Here is a 14,295-nt window from a genome sequence, read left to right as displayed (position 1 = left end):
TCCAGACAATTGGATTTAGAACAAGCTTCATGACTAGATCCAAAATAAATTATTGTCAACTGTAAGTAAGGAGGATTTTGTTATTCTTTTAGAATTTAATTTCTAAGGATCCATGGCCATGGCAATGTCTATTTCCAGGTGTTAGATAATGACTCCCAGAATAATCCCAAAGATTCTAGATAGTAATTCCTAGAATCATAGTGATAGGCAGTCCTACTGAGGCTGAGCAGTGAGATGAGGGGCTACATAATGTGATATTTACCACACTTGCACCAAACCACAATATTGCTAAAGTTAGCCTGTGAAGCTATTGCTAGCAAGATTCCTTCTTTGCCTGTTGCCCTATAAAGCAAGTGGGCACTGGTCAGTGAGTGGGGAATCCAAAGGAGAACCTATATGGGAACCCACTTGGGATTTGAGTAATGTGTAAAGAAATTCATGTACTTACCCCAACTGGCCTCCACTGAAGTTTGAGGGGACTTAAGGAAGTGCACAAACTGTTCCTATCTTGATTAACCCCAACAAGATATAGGGGTAGTTGTCTCTCATTCTTTTCACCCCTTGCAAAAAAGGTGATTAGAGAATGCTATAGGAGGTGGTGTTTCCATTATCAGCAACTCCCACCTGAGAAGAACAGACTAGAATAAAGCAAGATTATTGACCTCTCAGAAGCTGCCTTCTTGTCCTTTCTTTTTGACTAGATAAAGAGTGTACCTGTTAGAGGTTGGCATCCAAAAGTACAGTGCTTCCTGTGGGTTATCTATGAAACATTAATTTTTTTTAAATTTCTATTTAGAAGGATTCATCTAGTAGAATAACTAAGGGATTTGTGGCTATCCCGCTGTTGTTGTTTAAATTAATCAGCTTTTAACCTCTTACCTTTCTACCACTCTTGCTCATTAAACAAAATAAAGGACCAAAGGAGGAAAGGCAAAAAAAACCCCCTAAAAACAACACCTTAACAATGAATAATCAGAGGGGAGGAGCCAAGATGGAGGAGTAGAAAGATACACATATACTAGCTCCTAAACCACAGCCCATAAAATACCTGTAAAGAAGAACTCCCAACAAATTCTGGAACAGCAGAAGCCACAGAACAATGCAGTGGAGGTGATTTCTGTTCCAGAGAGACCTGAAAAAGAGATGCGAAAGATCTGTTGCACACCAGACCCTGAGCAGAGCCCAACCCTGCCCTGGTCACACGGCACCTAGAGGAGCAGATCCCAACAGGCTTGAGGGAAAGAATCTGCATTGGCCGAGCAGATCCCTCCACCCAAAGGACCCAAAGGTCAATGAGAGAGCCTTTTTGGCTCACCAAGAGGGGAGAGTGGTGCCCCCATAACTCAGGACCTGTTGGGAGGCAGCAGCTGAGGTGGCAGCAGAGAGAAGCTCCCAAAGCAGGCAGGAGCTCAGATCCATTGTTGAAGGTCTCCACAGAAACCCCCTGAGGGAACCAAGCCCTGTGAGGTGGCCCTGCCCCCACCTATCACCTGAACTTAATCTCACACTAAATAGCAGCACTGCCCCTGCCAAAAGCCCTGAGACTTGGAAGCAGCATTTGAATCTCAGCCCCTCAGCGCTAGCTGGGTGAATGTAGAGGGCAGGTGCTTGTGGAAAGGAAACTCAGAAGTCAAATAACTGGCTGGAAAAATGCCCAGAAAAGGGGAAAAAAAAATAAGACCACAGAAGGTTTCTTTCTTGGTGAACAGATATCTCCTCCCTTCCTTTCAGCTGAGGAAGAACAATGCTTACCATCAGGGAAAGACACAGAAGTGAAGGCTTCTGTATCCCAAACATCCAGAGTAAATATTCAATGGGCTCAGGCCATGGAAGAGCTCAAAAAGAATTTTGAAAATCAAATTAGAGAGGTGGAGGAAAAGCTGGGAATAGAAATGAGAGAGATGCAAGAAAAGCATGCAAAGCAGGTCAACACCTTGCTAAAGGAGACCCAAAAAAGTGCTGAAGAAAATAACACCTTGAAAAATAGGTTAACTCGATTGGCAAAAGAGGTTCAAAAAGCCAATAAGGAGAAAAATACTTTCAAAGGCAGAATTAGCCAAATGGAAAAGGAGGTTCAAAAGCTCACTGAAGAAAATAGTCCTTTCAAAATTAGAATGGAACAATTGGAGGCTAATGACTTTATGAGAAACTAAGAAATCACAAAACAAAACCAAAAGAATGAAAAAATGGAAGATAATGTGAAATATCACATTGGAAAAAAAAACGGACCTGGAAAATAAGTCCAGGAGAGACAATTTAAAAATTATGGGACTATAAAAGCCATGATCAAAAAAAGAGCCTAGACATCATCTTTCATGAAATTATCAAGGAAAACTGCCCTGATATTCTAGAACCAGAGGGTAAAATAAATATTGGAAGAATCTACCAATCCCCTCCTGAAATAGATCCAAAAAGAGAAACTTCTTGGAACATTGTGGCCAAATTTCAGAGTTCCCAGGTCAAGGAGAAAATATTGCAAGCAGCTAGAAAGAAACAATTCAAGTATTGTGGAAATACAATTAAGATAACACAAGATTTAGCAGCTTCTATATTAAGGGATTGAAGGGTGTGAAATATGATATTCCAGAAGTCCAAGGAACTAGGACTAAAACCAAGAATCACCTACCCAGCCAAACTGAATATGATACTTCAGGGGAAAAAATGGTCTTTCAAAGAAATAGAGGACTTTCAAGCATTCTTGATGAAAAGACCAGAGCTGAAAAGAAAATTTGACTTTCAAACATAAGAATGAAGAGAAGCATGAAAAGGTAAACAGCAAAGAAAAGTCATAATGGACTTTACTAAAGTTGAACTGTTTACATTCCTACGTGAAAAGACAATATTTGTAACTCTTGAAACTTTCCAGTATCTAGGTAGTTGGCGGGATTACATACATACACACACACACACACACACACACACACACACACACACACACAGAAAGCACAGGGTGAGTCGAATAGGATGGGATCATATCTTTAAAAAAGTGAAATTAAGAGGTGAGAGAGAAATATATTGGGAGGAGAAAGGGAGAAATAGAATGAGACAAATTATCTCTCATAAAAGCAGCAAGTAAAAGTTTTTTCGGTGCAGGGGAAAAGGAGGGAAGTGAGAGAAAAAACATCAGGCTTACTCTCATCACATTCAATTAAAGGAAGGAATAAAATGCACACTCATTTTGGTATGAAAACCTATCTTACAATACAGGAAAGTGGGGGAGAAGAGGATAAGCAGGGTGGGGGGAAAGATGGAAGGGAAGGCAATGGAAGGAGGGAGCAATTTGAAGTCAACACTCTTGTGGAGGGACAGAATCAAAAGAGAGAATAGAAAAAATGAGGGGCAGGATAGGATGGAGGAAAATATAGTTAGTCTTACACAACATGAGTATCATGGAAGTCATTGGCAAATTACACAGATATGGCCTATATTGAATTGCTTGCCTTTCTAAAGGTAATGGGTGGGGAGGGAGGGATGAAGAGAAGTTGGAACTCAAAATTTTAGGAACAACTATTGAGTACAGTTCTTGCTACTAGAAAATAAGAAATACAGGTAATGGGGTATAAAAAGTTATGTGGCCCTACAGGACAAAAGAGAAGATGGGGATGAGGGAAGGGAGGGATGATAGAAGAGAGGGCTGATTGGTGATAGGGGCAATTAGAATGCTCGGTATTTTGGGGTGGGGTGAGGGGACAAATGGGGAGAAAATTTGGAACCCAAAATTTTGTGAAAATGAGTGTTAAAAATTAAATTAATTAATTAAATGAAACAATGAATAATCATAATCAAGGAAAGCAAATCCTTCCTTATCCCTTTCAAAAAGTGCGTGCCTCATTCTGCATTTTGACTTCATCACCCTTTTCTCAAACTGGAGTTTATAATAACATTTATCATCATTGTTGTCGTTTTCTTTCCCTTTATAATGTTACTGTTTTATAGATTGTTTTCTTGATTCTGTTCACTTTACTCTGCAGAAAGTGGCCCATTCGTCATGATCATTATTCCTGTCTTAGATTCTGTTAGTGGTTTTGTTTCTCTTCATACTTTTTGACTTATGTTGAAATTTCTCTGCACTAAAATCTCAGATCTTCCACAAATGAACTGCTACCTCTGGTTCTGTCCTGCTCAAATCACACCTGGAATGAGTTAGGTCTTGGGCAATGCATAATTAAAAAAAAAAAACATATTGATATTTTAGAAATAATCCAAAGGAGGGGAAAGAAGATAGCAAAGAGTATCAGGATCATGCTATATGATGAGTGGTTGAAGGAACTGAGAATATTTACACTAGAGAGAAAAGCAAGCTTCCTATTTGAAAAAGATTAGATTTATTCCGCCTGGCCAAAAGCAGAACTCAGAACAATGGATGGAAGTTGTAAAGTGGTAAATAAAGATTTGACTTAAGGGAGAATTTCTTAAAAATGACAACTAAAACAAAAGAAGTCACCATTACAGGAAATAATGAGTTTCATAGCCTGTTAGGTCTTTGAGAAGATTGAATGATCACTTGTTTGGGATATTATTATCAGGATTCCTGTCCATGTTGCAAGGGAATTAGATTGCCTGTGAAGTCCCTTTCAACTCTTGTTATTCTTTGATTCAGGGTTTCCTGCTCTGCATTTTATCATTCTAAGCAGTAAGGAAAGACAAGGAATGCCCCATTCTTCTGCAAGAACTCTGGTCAAGAATGTAGCTCCTTTTCCTCTCATGCTTTTGGAGCATAATAAAATACTGATTATACAACAACAATAACAGAAAAGATAATGATTAACCATTGGGCTCTAGACTTTGATCTATGGAAGGGGATTCAAAACTCTGTCATGTTCCACAATTAAGTAACTTAGAGTGGAGTGGGAAAGTGGTGGCTTATTAAATGGTCAATGAGGCATTTCTGTTTGAGAAATCAAGTGCTTAATACTTTTATTACCCTAGACAATCCTCAAATGAGAGCTTTTCACATTCAAATGATTAAACATTTCTCTAGTAAAGATGAAGAAAATGAGGTACAGGTTAATTCACCTGCCAAGTGTAATAGAACTAGTAAGTGACTGAGAGTGGATTTTACCTGTAGCTTTCCTGCCAGTTGGTCCAACACATTATTTTTTTTGTCTGCTGTGGTTTCTTGTACGTGCAAAATAGTTGTGAGTTATTCAAATTTCATATGCTTTGTATTTGGAGATTTTTCTCATGGTTCCTTATAGAATTTACATTGTCTCGAGCTTGAAGCAAAGTCTGTTTCTTTTCCTGAATTCATTCTGTGGATTCTTTCAACTGGTCCTTTGTTTTCCATGTTCATTTCTATAAAGTTTCTTGTATTATCTTTCTGCATTGTGGGTTTTCATTTTTTTCCCCTCGAAATGTTATTTTTGGAGATCACAAATACTCAGGTTGTTTTTACCCACTCTGTGTTCAACATCTACTTGCTATACTTATATGGAGGTGATGTTTTCTTACATTGTTTTTTGCTTCTCTTCTTCCAGATCTTCCTTCACTTTTGTATATTTGTGCCATCAGTGAGTTGTTTTCTTTTTTATTTATTTGTTAAAGTTTGCTTTTTTAAAAAATAAGTTATGGATTTATTATTTTTGATATTCTTTTCTTTTAAAATTTTGAGTTACAAAGTTTCTCCCTTCTACCACTATCCCCAACACTGAGATAGCAAGCAAAATGGCATCAGTTATACATGTGAGATCATGTAAAACATCTTTAAATATTCAACATATAACAAAAAAGGCAAAAAAAAGTAAAACCAGAAATTATACTTCAGTTTGCACTCAAAGTTCATTAGTTTTCTCTCTAGAGGTAAATAACATTTTTTTCATCATAGACTATTTGGAAATGCCTTGGATCATTTTATTGATCAGAGCAGCCAATTCTTTTAAGTTGATCATCATTGCGACACTTCTGATATTGTACAGAAAAATGTCCCACTCCTCACTTCACTTTGCATGAGTTCACATAACAATTCAAATAGATAGGAAGTTTACATTGGCATGAGGATCAGCTTTTGCTAGCCAGCTGTTCACCTTTCTGATTCAACAGGCTCTTATCATGAGTTCCAGGGACAGAGAGAAAATTCAGATTACTTTTCAGGGTTATAGTGCACAGTTATGCAACTTATCTTTGTGTACTGATGTGGGTGTTGAGATTGCAATTTGAGTATTTTGGGGATTAGAGCCACACAAATGGAGAGGGGAAGTTATGTGTGGGTGGAGTTTCAACACACCAATACTGGCTCTCACAAAAATCTTTGGAACAAGGATAAATCTCTACTTTTTTTTATCTGATTTCACTTTTGTCTCTTTGGATTGTAGATCTCTCAGTCAATCAGCCAGCCAGCTGTGCAGCTCACAGAACAGGCAACCCTGAAGATCAGCTCCAATATCTTTACCAAGGAGTTGGAAGCACACTGTTCCAGACAAGATGTGGCTGCTTTCCTTGGTCTTCTGCTCCCTCGCTGCTATCTCCCTGCAGGATAAAGGTTTCTTTATTTTGTTTTTTTTCTTTTAATTTCCAAACAAAAACAATTATAAAACCAAGAAAGATGTAATGTTATCTTAATAGAAAATTAAGTGAGGACTGGGTTTTGGTTTTGTGCTATTTTGATTTATGTTTTGTGGATTTGTTTACTTTTTCCTGATAGAGCCTGGAACTTACCTTTGAATAACTTTCCACCAGAAGAGATCTGTGGTTTTATTAAGGTAGTAGTTGTGTGAGAAAACTGACCCTCTGTACCACCTCCTTCTAGGCTAATTGATGTCCTACTTAAGGAGGTCAGGGTACTGTTTCTGGCTTGGGATAAACCAGAATAAGTATCTGGGAAAGTGAGTCACTTAAATAACAAACTTGTCCCTACTTTAAAATAAAACTAATGGAATCTCATTCACAGAGAAAATGGGAAATAGATACCTTACTGAGGGCAGAGAAAAGAAGAAAGAAAAAAAATACTTTCTGGAACAGCTAGAAAATGTACATGCTACTATGTTGGGCACTTATACAAAACATTTGGATAGTCCATATCATAGAATACTAAAAGTTGAGAAGGATATTAGAGATCATCTAGGTTAACCTTCTCATCCAAAGAATGAAATTGAGACCAAGAAAAGGGAAATGATTTGTTCAAAATCATCAAGCTGTTTGATGGCAGAATAAATAAAAGACACAGTGAATATCTTTATATTATCATTCTAGAGAATTTGTTGAAAATGTATACCTTTCTCATAGGCAAAAATACTCATCTGTGCTAAAGCTGAAGGTTAAAAACGTCTTGATAAGTAAGGACAGTAAAGGTATAGTTAGAGGGTGATCTACGTGCCCAAGTATGAGTACTCTGCTCATAGCAAATAATAGTTTTCAACACGTAGAAAGAATGAGAGGATATGAGGGAGGAGAGCAGAATATAACTGGTGAAGAGATTCCTGCTGCAGATTGATAAGCTCTCAATAATAAGCAAAAGCAATTGTTGGGGGGTAACCAGAGTTGCAAGTTGGAAGAGGTATTCAGAGGCAGGCTTAAATATATAAAAAAGGTAAAGAGGTAAGACATTCATGCTAGATTTAGAATGTAAATAAGATGGCAAACTGACACCTTATCTAGATTCAAAACAAGTTTATAACTGATTCATCTGGAACTTGTGATTTTGCATTACCTAGATATATTAAATATCACCTGGATCATTCAGTTCACTTTTTGTATTTGTTCAAATGGAGTTAGGAATTGCAGTTCCCTGCTAGACTCTAGTTCAAAAGAACAATTTGTGCCTTTCTGATTCTCTGAGAAAGAAACAGGCATAGCAAGGGGCTATAAAAGGAAGGAGTTGGGCTAGAACAAGGGCTCTCAAATTAGACTTTCTTCTAGACCCTGATATTAATATTCTAGTAATAGTTTTGTTCTAAGTGTGTTACTTGTAAACACAGTATTTTTGGATATATACAATATTGGGGGATTCTGCTTTCTAATCCACTTCACTACCCTCCTCTATTTTGTGAGGGAGTTCATCTCATTCACATAGAGTTGTACTTGTTAATTGTTCATTTTCTTTTCCTTTGCCCTTCTCTACATTTCCTTTATTTCATCCTTCCATTCACTTCATGAGCCCCTTTGTTAATGAAGAGAGCATTTTGAGAGAGATATACTCAATACTAGTGATTTATATTTTAGGCATTACACTTCCATTCCACTACTTCTGGTCTCTTTCCCCATCTAGGCCTCGGTCACAATTTTTTTCTTCTTTTAAAATTTTATTTTATTGTACAACATATGTGTTAAATGAGGCAATAATTTTAAAAGATACAAATGGCATTCACTTTAAATTTTATACACTCAAATTATTTGTCCAGTAAATATTCTTCATGTATTTCCAAGAACAGCACTGGCACTAGCAGTCTTACTCCACTAGGGCAATGCATTGATTAAAAAAATAGTAGCAGGATAATGCAATGTATTGTTACCATTCCTCTTTGGCAGTGTGGCTCAGTGCCAAAGTTTTAGTTACTGTGCAGCAATACAGCATTTTAAATTAATTAATGATTCTTTCTTTATATCCTCTTCCTTTACATTCTACCCTCTGAAGCTGGAGTTTGTTTTACTCACAATTAATCTCTCCCTGAATGCTGCCTCTTACTATTTCTCTCTCTGTCCAATTGTTCACTACTTTTAATGTAATTCTATAGCAGACACTACTTAATGGTGCGCACATATGTAATTCTCCTTTTCTAGTTCAAAAGAAAGTAAAGTTTATGCATAATATACTTCCTTCCATATTTTCAGAGTCTTCTCAAATACTTCCTGTATATGAAATAAAATATTCTACCTTCTTCTTCTCTCTTTCTTTATTGGTGTATTCCTTTTTCATGTTAGGATTATCAAAGTTTAGTGCAAAGATTCTCTCTCTCTCTCTCTCTCTCTCTCTCTCTCTCTCTCTCTCTCTCTCTCTCTCTTTCTCTCTCTCTCTCTCTCTTCCTTCTATGGTCCTTGAGGACATTTGCTTTTTTTCCCCCTCTCCTCATTAGAGTATAAAAACTTCATCACCACTGAGTCTTCTTCAAGTACTTTTACCTTTGACTCTGGTGTTTCCATTTCAGAGAAACTACTTCACTTTGATCTCTTCATCAAGAATACTCAGAGGTAAAAAAAAAAAAAAAAAAAGAATAGAGTTGCTCCATTTCACTAAATATCCATTTTCCTCTTTAAAAGATTACGTGTTCAACTTTTCTGAGTGTTATTCTTAGTTATAAGGTTACATCTTTTGTCTTTAGTTTATCTTCTTTTAAGTTTCCTTTATGGTGGCAACTTCCAGGTGTGACACGATCTTCACTGTGACTCCTTGGTACTTCAGTTCTTTCATTCTGACTAATTACAGCATTTTTGTATTGAACTGGAAATTTTGAAGTTTGTCCATGACATTAATAAGAGTTTTCATTTTGAGGTTTATTTCAGAAAATAACTATTGCATTCTTTGTATATTTATTTTGTTCTCTTGTTCTAGCTGGTCTGTCCAGTATTTGTTTACAAATTCTTGAAATGTGGCATTCCTGACAAGGTCTTTCTGGTAGGTTTTGCATGTAGTCTTATGATTCATAGATTATATTTCTTTGATATTTGTTCTTAATAGAAAATACTTTCTATCTTATGGATTTTTTATCTTTCTGTTTTGTTTTGATATATTTCATTGTCTCATAGAATCTTTCAGTTCTGTAGAAATTTAATTTTCAAGAAAATTGATTCTTGAATAAAGTTTTTCTTCTCCTGAATTAAGTTCTTTATTTCCCTTCTGATTGTTTTCCCCTGTGTTCTCATTTTTTTTCCCATTCTTTCCTCTGGAGTTTTCATTTTATTATATGATTATTTTAAGCAAAGTATGTTTATTCCATAAATTCCAGTTGACTGTGTGGCAATTTGATTTTAATTCACTATTTGCTTATAGATAATGTGGAGTTATTCTCTTCTTATGGGTTTGTTCCTGGGACATCTCTGGCCTATGACATTTCTTTGCCACTAATGTTTTTTTTTTTATTATTATTATCAATTGCTTTTCAAGCTTTACTTCTTAAACTGAAGCAGTTCCAAGACCAGACTCTGCCCTCTCTTTCACTCTTGGATGGTGGAGTATTATACCTTCTCCTCCTTTTGGAGATTTCTTTAGTCAAAGGATCCTCTCTTCAGTTCTCCTTTAAGAAAGTTTCAGGTCTGCTTGCCTATTCTCTTATTGATTTATTTTTCAAGACTTTTTTTCCAGTAGCTATACTTTCCCACTTTATTGTGTGTAGGCCTAGATTGGGCAGGGGATGGGAGACTGAAGAGAACTGAAATTTCTAATCAGATTCTTTGTTATTCAATCTGGCTCTCCTCTTAAACTGTTGCTAAAGTAAGAGCAGGAGAAATGTGTTTGTGTGTGGTCTACCATTCAGCCATCTTAGCTGAAAGTCCTTATAATTGTCCCACATATAGAGTGCTGTGTTCAGTTCTGGTCATGCACTTTAAAAACATTGATATGGTAGAAAGTGGCCAGAGGAGGACAACTGGGATCAAAAGGGCCTGAGTCTATGTCATTTTATGATTGGTTGAAAGAATGATTAATCGGCAGAAGAACTAGGGATGGGAAAGGCCAAAAACACATGACAATTGTGTTCAATTATGTGAATGGGATTTCATGAAGAAAAGGAATCAAGTCAGTAGCAATTGACAGAAGCTGCAAAGAGGAGAGTTTGATCTAAGTGTTTAGAGAAATTGCTTAACAGAATTATCCATTAATGTAATGGGTTGCCTTGGGAGAGGGTGGCTTATATCTCATTAAAGATCTTCAAATAAAGACTGGATGGGGATTTTTTAATTATGTGACAGTGGTCATTTCTCTTAACTATGGATTGACCTAGATGGCCTCTGAGATACTTTTTGACTCTCAAATTTTGTGATTGTATGACTTCTTTCTGTGGAATCAAGGAAGTTCTCTCTTCTCCTAGTTCAGATACTCATTACAGAAAACAAAATTTCACAGAGAGGCATAAGAATAAGGAGAAAAATAGGTAACAATTGCAATTCAAAGGCATCTATTTTAAATGCTGGTTCTATTTTCCAGCCAGTTTTCCATTTTCTTCTGACTGTTAAAAGAGTAGATTGATTTTGTCCCCGTGGCTCCTGATGTATGGATATACACAAAGACTGTTCTTAAATTATGCCTTATAGGAATATCCTAAAGTTTATCTCTTACATTCTGCTAGGTTGGAAAATGAATTAATATCACCACACTGACCATATCTAGCTTTTCCCAGACAATATTTTAATCCATTCATACTTAAAATATGTGTACATCTTCAAATATGTCTTGCTATTTTCTTCCTCCTCTTATCCATACCCAACCTGCCAAGAATAGCATCATTCATACTACACTATGTCTCCCATCCTGGTTTGAACATGAATATGTCCATCTGGATATCTTTCAATCTATAAAGTTACCCAACTCATATGCTATTCCCAATACCCTTTCCTCTTATACCCTGACATGCACTATACTTTCCACTTTTTGCTTTGGACAGAAATAAAATCAATGTTAAAGTTGCTTCTGGAAAGGAGCTAACAATGGAGCCCTGTGGATCTATCCTTTTGACTCTTTATCCCTGTGACTACCCAGCCCATAACTCAATTCTCTTGTAACCATGCCCCTACATTTGCTATCTCTTCCCAAGAGTTTAGCTCCATGAATACATGGAGCTTCCCGTGAAGCATATCAAGATTTGTATGAAATCATATAATGTTAGATCTCTATAATAATGTTCATATAATAAAAGCGGATGTGGCTATCACTGTGGGGAGGGGTGGACCAGGTGACCAGAGATAGTCATCACTAAATTTGTAAGCTTCCCTCCCTTCTTCACTTTGTCCCTAAGATCTGATCAGCCATAATCTATTTCAAAGTATACTAAGGGCAGCATAATTTCCCTTTAGGTTCATGTAGTTCTCTTCACTGCTTGTTAAAAGAATTTATATTAAAAGAAAATCCAGGAGTACAATGACAACTGTTCAGTCGCCAGTTAGGTATATTTCTTAAATTTACGATTGGGGTTGGGCTACATTACTCCCTCTAGCTAATCCCTAGTCTCCTTATCATTGAAGCAAAATTCATGTGGAATATTTGAGTAAAGAACTAAATAGAATATATTCTAGACAGGCACCAAGTGGACAAATATGAGGAAAAGCAGACCTTTTCTTACAAATTCCTTCAGTCCTTGAGGAAGTGGGTTCAATGGATACTTTTTGACAACACACCTTCTCCAAAATGCCTGCAGTACCAATAGCTCTCTTCAATTTCTCCTTTCTCTGTCAAGACTTAATCCTGCTATTTCCTCTGATTTGTTATCCCTCTGCTGATAACTCTTTCTGTCTCATCCCTTTAGGTCTCTCCTTTCTTTCAATCCATCACCAGACAATCCAATCCCACTTCCAGCTTTCTCAATGATTTTTTTAACAAGCCCCACAAGACATAACACAGCTTTTTAACAAATAGGCTTTTATGCGGCATCACTCAAGTTGATCCACGGACTTTCAACGACATCTAAATGAATCAGGGATATTTTATACATAACCTAAAGCCTATGATTAATTTATGGATTCAACAGAGGTGTCCAGAGTTTGTTCATATGTAGTGATCAATCAATGTACATTTTCACATGGTTAAGACATTAGGAGCAGCAAATTATTACTTTTTTGTTGTAGAGAATAAGCCTTCCTTAAAAACCCACAATGGAAGTGCAGTGGCCATTTATGGTCTCAATCCCTGAAAGCATAGAAATTTTGACCTGCTCTGTTTGTCCGAAGACGGGTTGTCCCTCCTAAGGCAACAATGTGACCCCTTATTCTTTGGAGCTTCCCATATTGGTGCCAGACTTAGTATGGAAATCCAATCAATTCTGGCCGTGCTACATCTCAGAATTCTTCATGAGTTCCAATGATCCACTGGTCTCAGCCCTCCCCAGTAGCAGGGATTATAGGAATGCACCACCATTCTTGGTTATCTAGTCATTAACTTTAAGTGAGGTGGAATAATAACCTAAGCTGGCGCCACTCTTCTATACATAATGATTATTAAATTGCAAATTGAAATTACAGCAATGAAACAATGCTATGAAATTATGATAACTTAAGTTTAATTCCAGAGAATATCTATGAGAAAACATCTCCCAGATGTCTTTGAAGAGACTAGGGACCCAGGGTATGGAACATTATATAAAATGACATATTCTTTCTATGTATTATTTCATTTTTTTAAAATAATTTTTGTTTGTTTTTTTAAAAATTCTTTACCACAACAGATAATGATCCCCCTTCCAAAAGGGGAAGGAGGAAGGATTAACTGGAAATGTTAGGTTACGTACAAACAAAAAATAATAAAATGTTTTTAAAAAATTCCCATTTATTAGGTAATTGTCTTACTTTCATATTTTTAATCTTCAGGGCCTGGCACACAGTGCGTATTTAATAAACACATTTTCATGAAACTATTTATTCTCTAGCTTTTTCAAAATTGATCTGTAACTCTTTCTAAACTGTTAAGTCAGACCTACTCTAAAAGCAAGTTATATGCAGCTGGAATAAAGGTGAGTTCCCTCAGATTTAGTGTTCCCATTCTTCTAGTCTGGGAACATAGTCCTATTTTTCTTTTATCCTGGAGTAGAAATTCAAAGGAAGATGTTTATAGATTCTGGTTTTCATTTTGGTTTGAGGAATAAGGCAATTGATATTGCTCAATTATTGCCATCCTCTATACTTCTGCTTTGTTTGCCTCTTCATCCCATCCATTAGTGTGCAGCTGGCTGTTATATCAGATGCCATAGAAGAATAAGATGCTCAGCTATTCAGACTGCCTCAGTGAGGTAGGTACCGCCAGCCTGACCGGAAAGAGGGGGATAGCAAGTTACATAAATACTACTTTGAACACTAATTCCAAGTTCCTGAGGTCTGCTTCTTCCAAAGAATTTAAGAAGTGACTATATCTACCTAGAGTTCAGACTGTGAACCTAATATTGCACTGCCAGCACTGGGAAGTTGGTGTCATAATCATCAGAGGCAATCCTCTGCAGCATCCCATTGAGGAAAAACAGTTTCTAGTACACACAGTGGCTATAACAAGGAATTCTTTACTTTCCTGTGGCATAAAAAGAAAGGCTATCTGAGGTAAGTGGAGATAGGCGAGAGGTGAAAGAAAAGACATTTCATCCACAGTGAGAGATTTGATTCCTACAATGTGTTGGGGTGTTCAATGAGAGAATCCTGGGAGAAGGGTTCCATAGTGCTAGGATCCTA

The 14,295-nt window shown here is 36.8% G+C and overlaps 1 protein-coding gene across 1 annotated transcript in view; it reads left to right on the top strand.

The window, feature by feature from the left end:
• Positions 1-6,224: 6,224 nt before the first annotated feature.
• Positions 6,225-14,295, top strand: part of LOC140519353 (liver carboxylesterase 1-like) — a 56,728-nt gene continuing 48,657 nt past the window's right edge. Inside the window, exon 1 of the mRNA XM_072632266.1 lies at positions 6,225-6,478. Within this exon, the coding sequence (XP_072488367.1) occupies positions 6,421-6,478 (58 nt within the window). The 5' untranslated portion in view covers positions 6,225-6,420. The remainder of the gene's footprint in view (positions 6,479-14,295) is intronic.

The sequence above is a fragment of the Notamacropus eugenii genome, chromosome 1, assembly GCF_028372415.1.
Source record: "Notamacropus eugenii isolate mMacEug1 chromosome 1, mMacEug1.pri_v2, whole genome shotgun sequence".
Taxonomy (NCBI): Eukaryota; Metazoa; Chordata; class Mammalia; order Diprotodontia; family Macropodidae; genus Notamacropus; species Notamacropus eugenii.
Note: the sequence above shows the minus strand (reverse complement) of the source record. Positions and strands in the feature narration are given on the sequence as shown.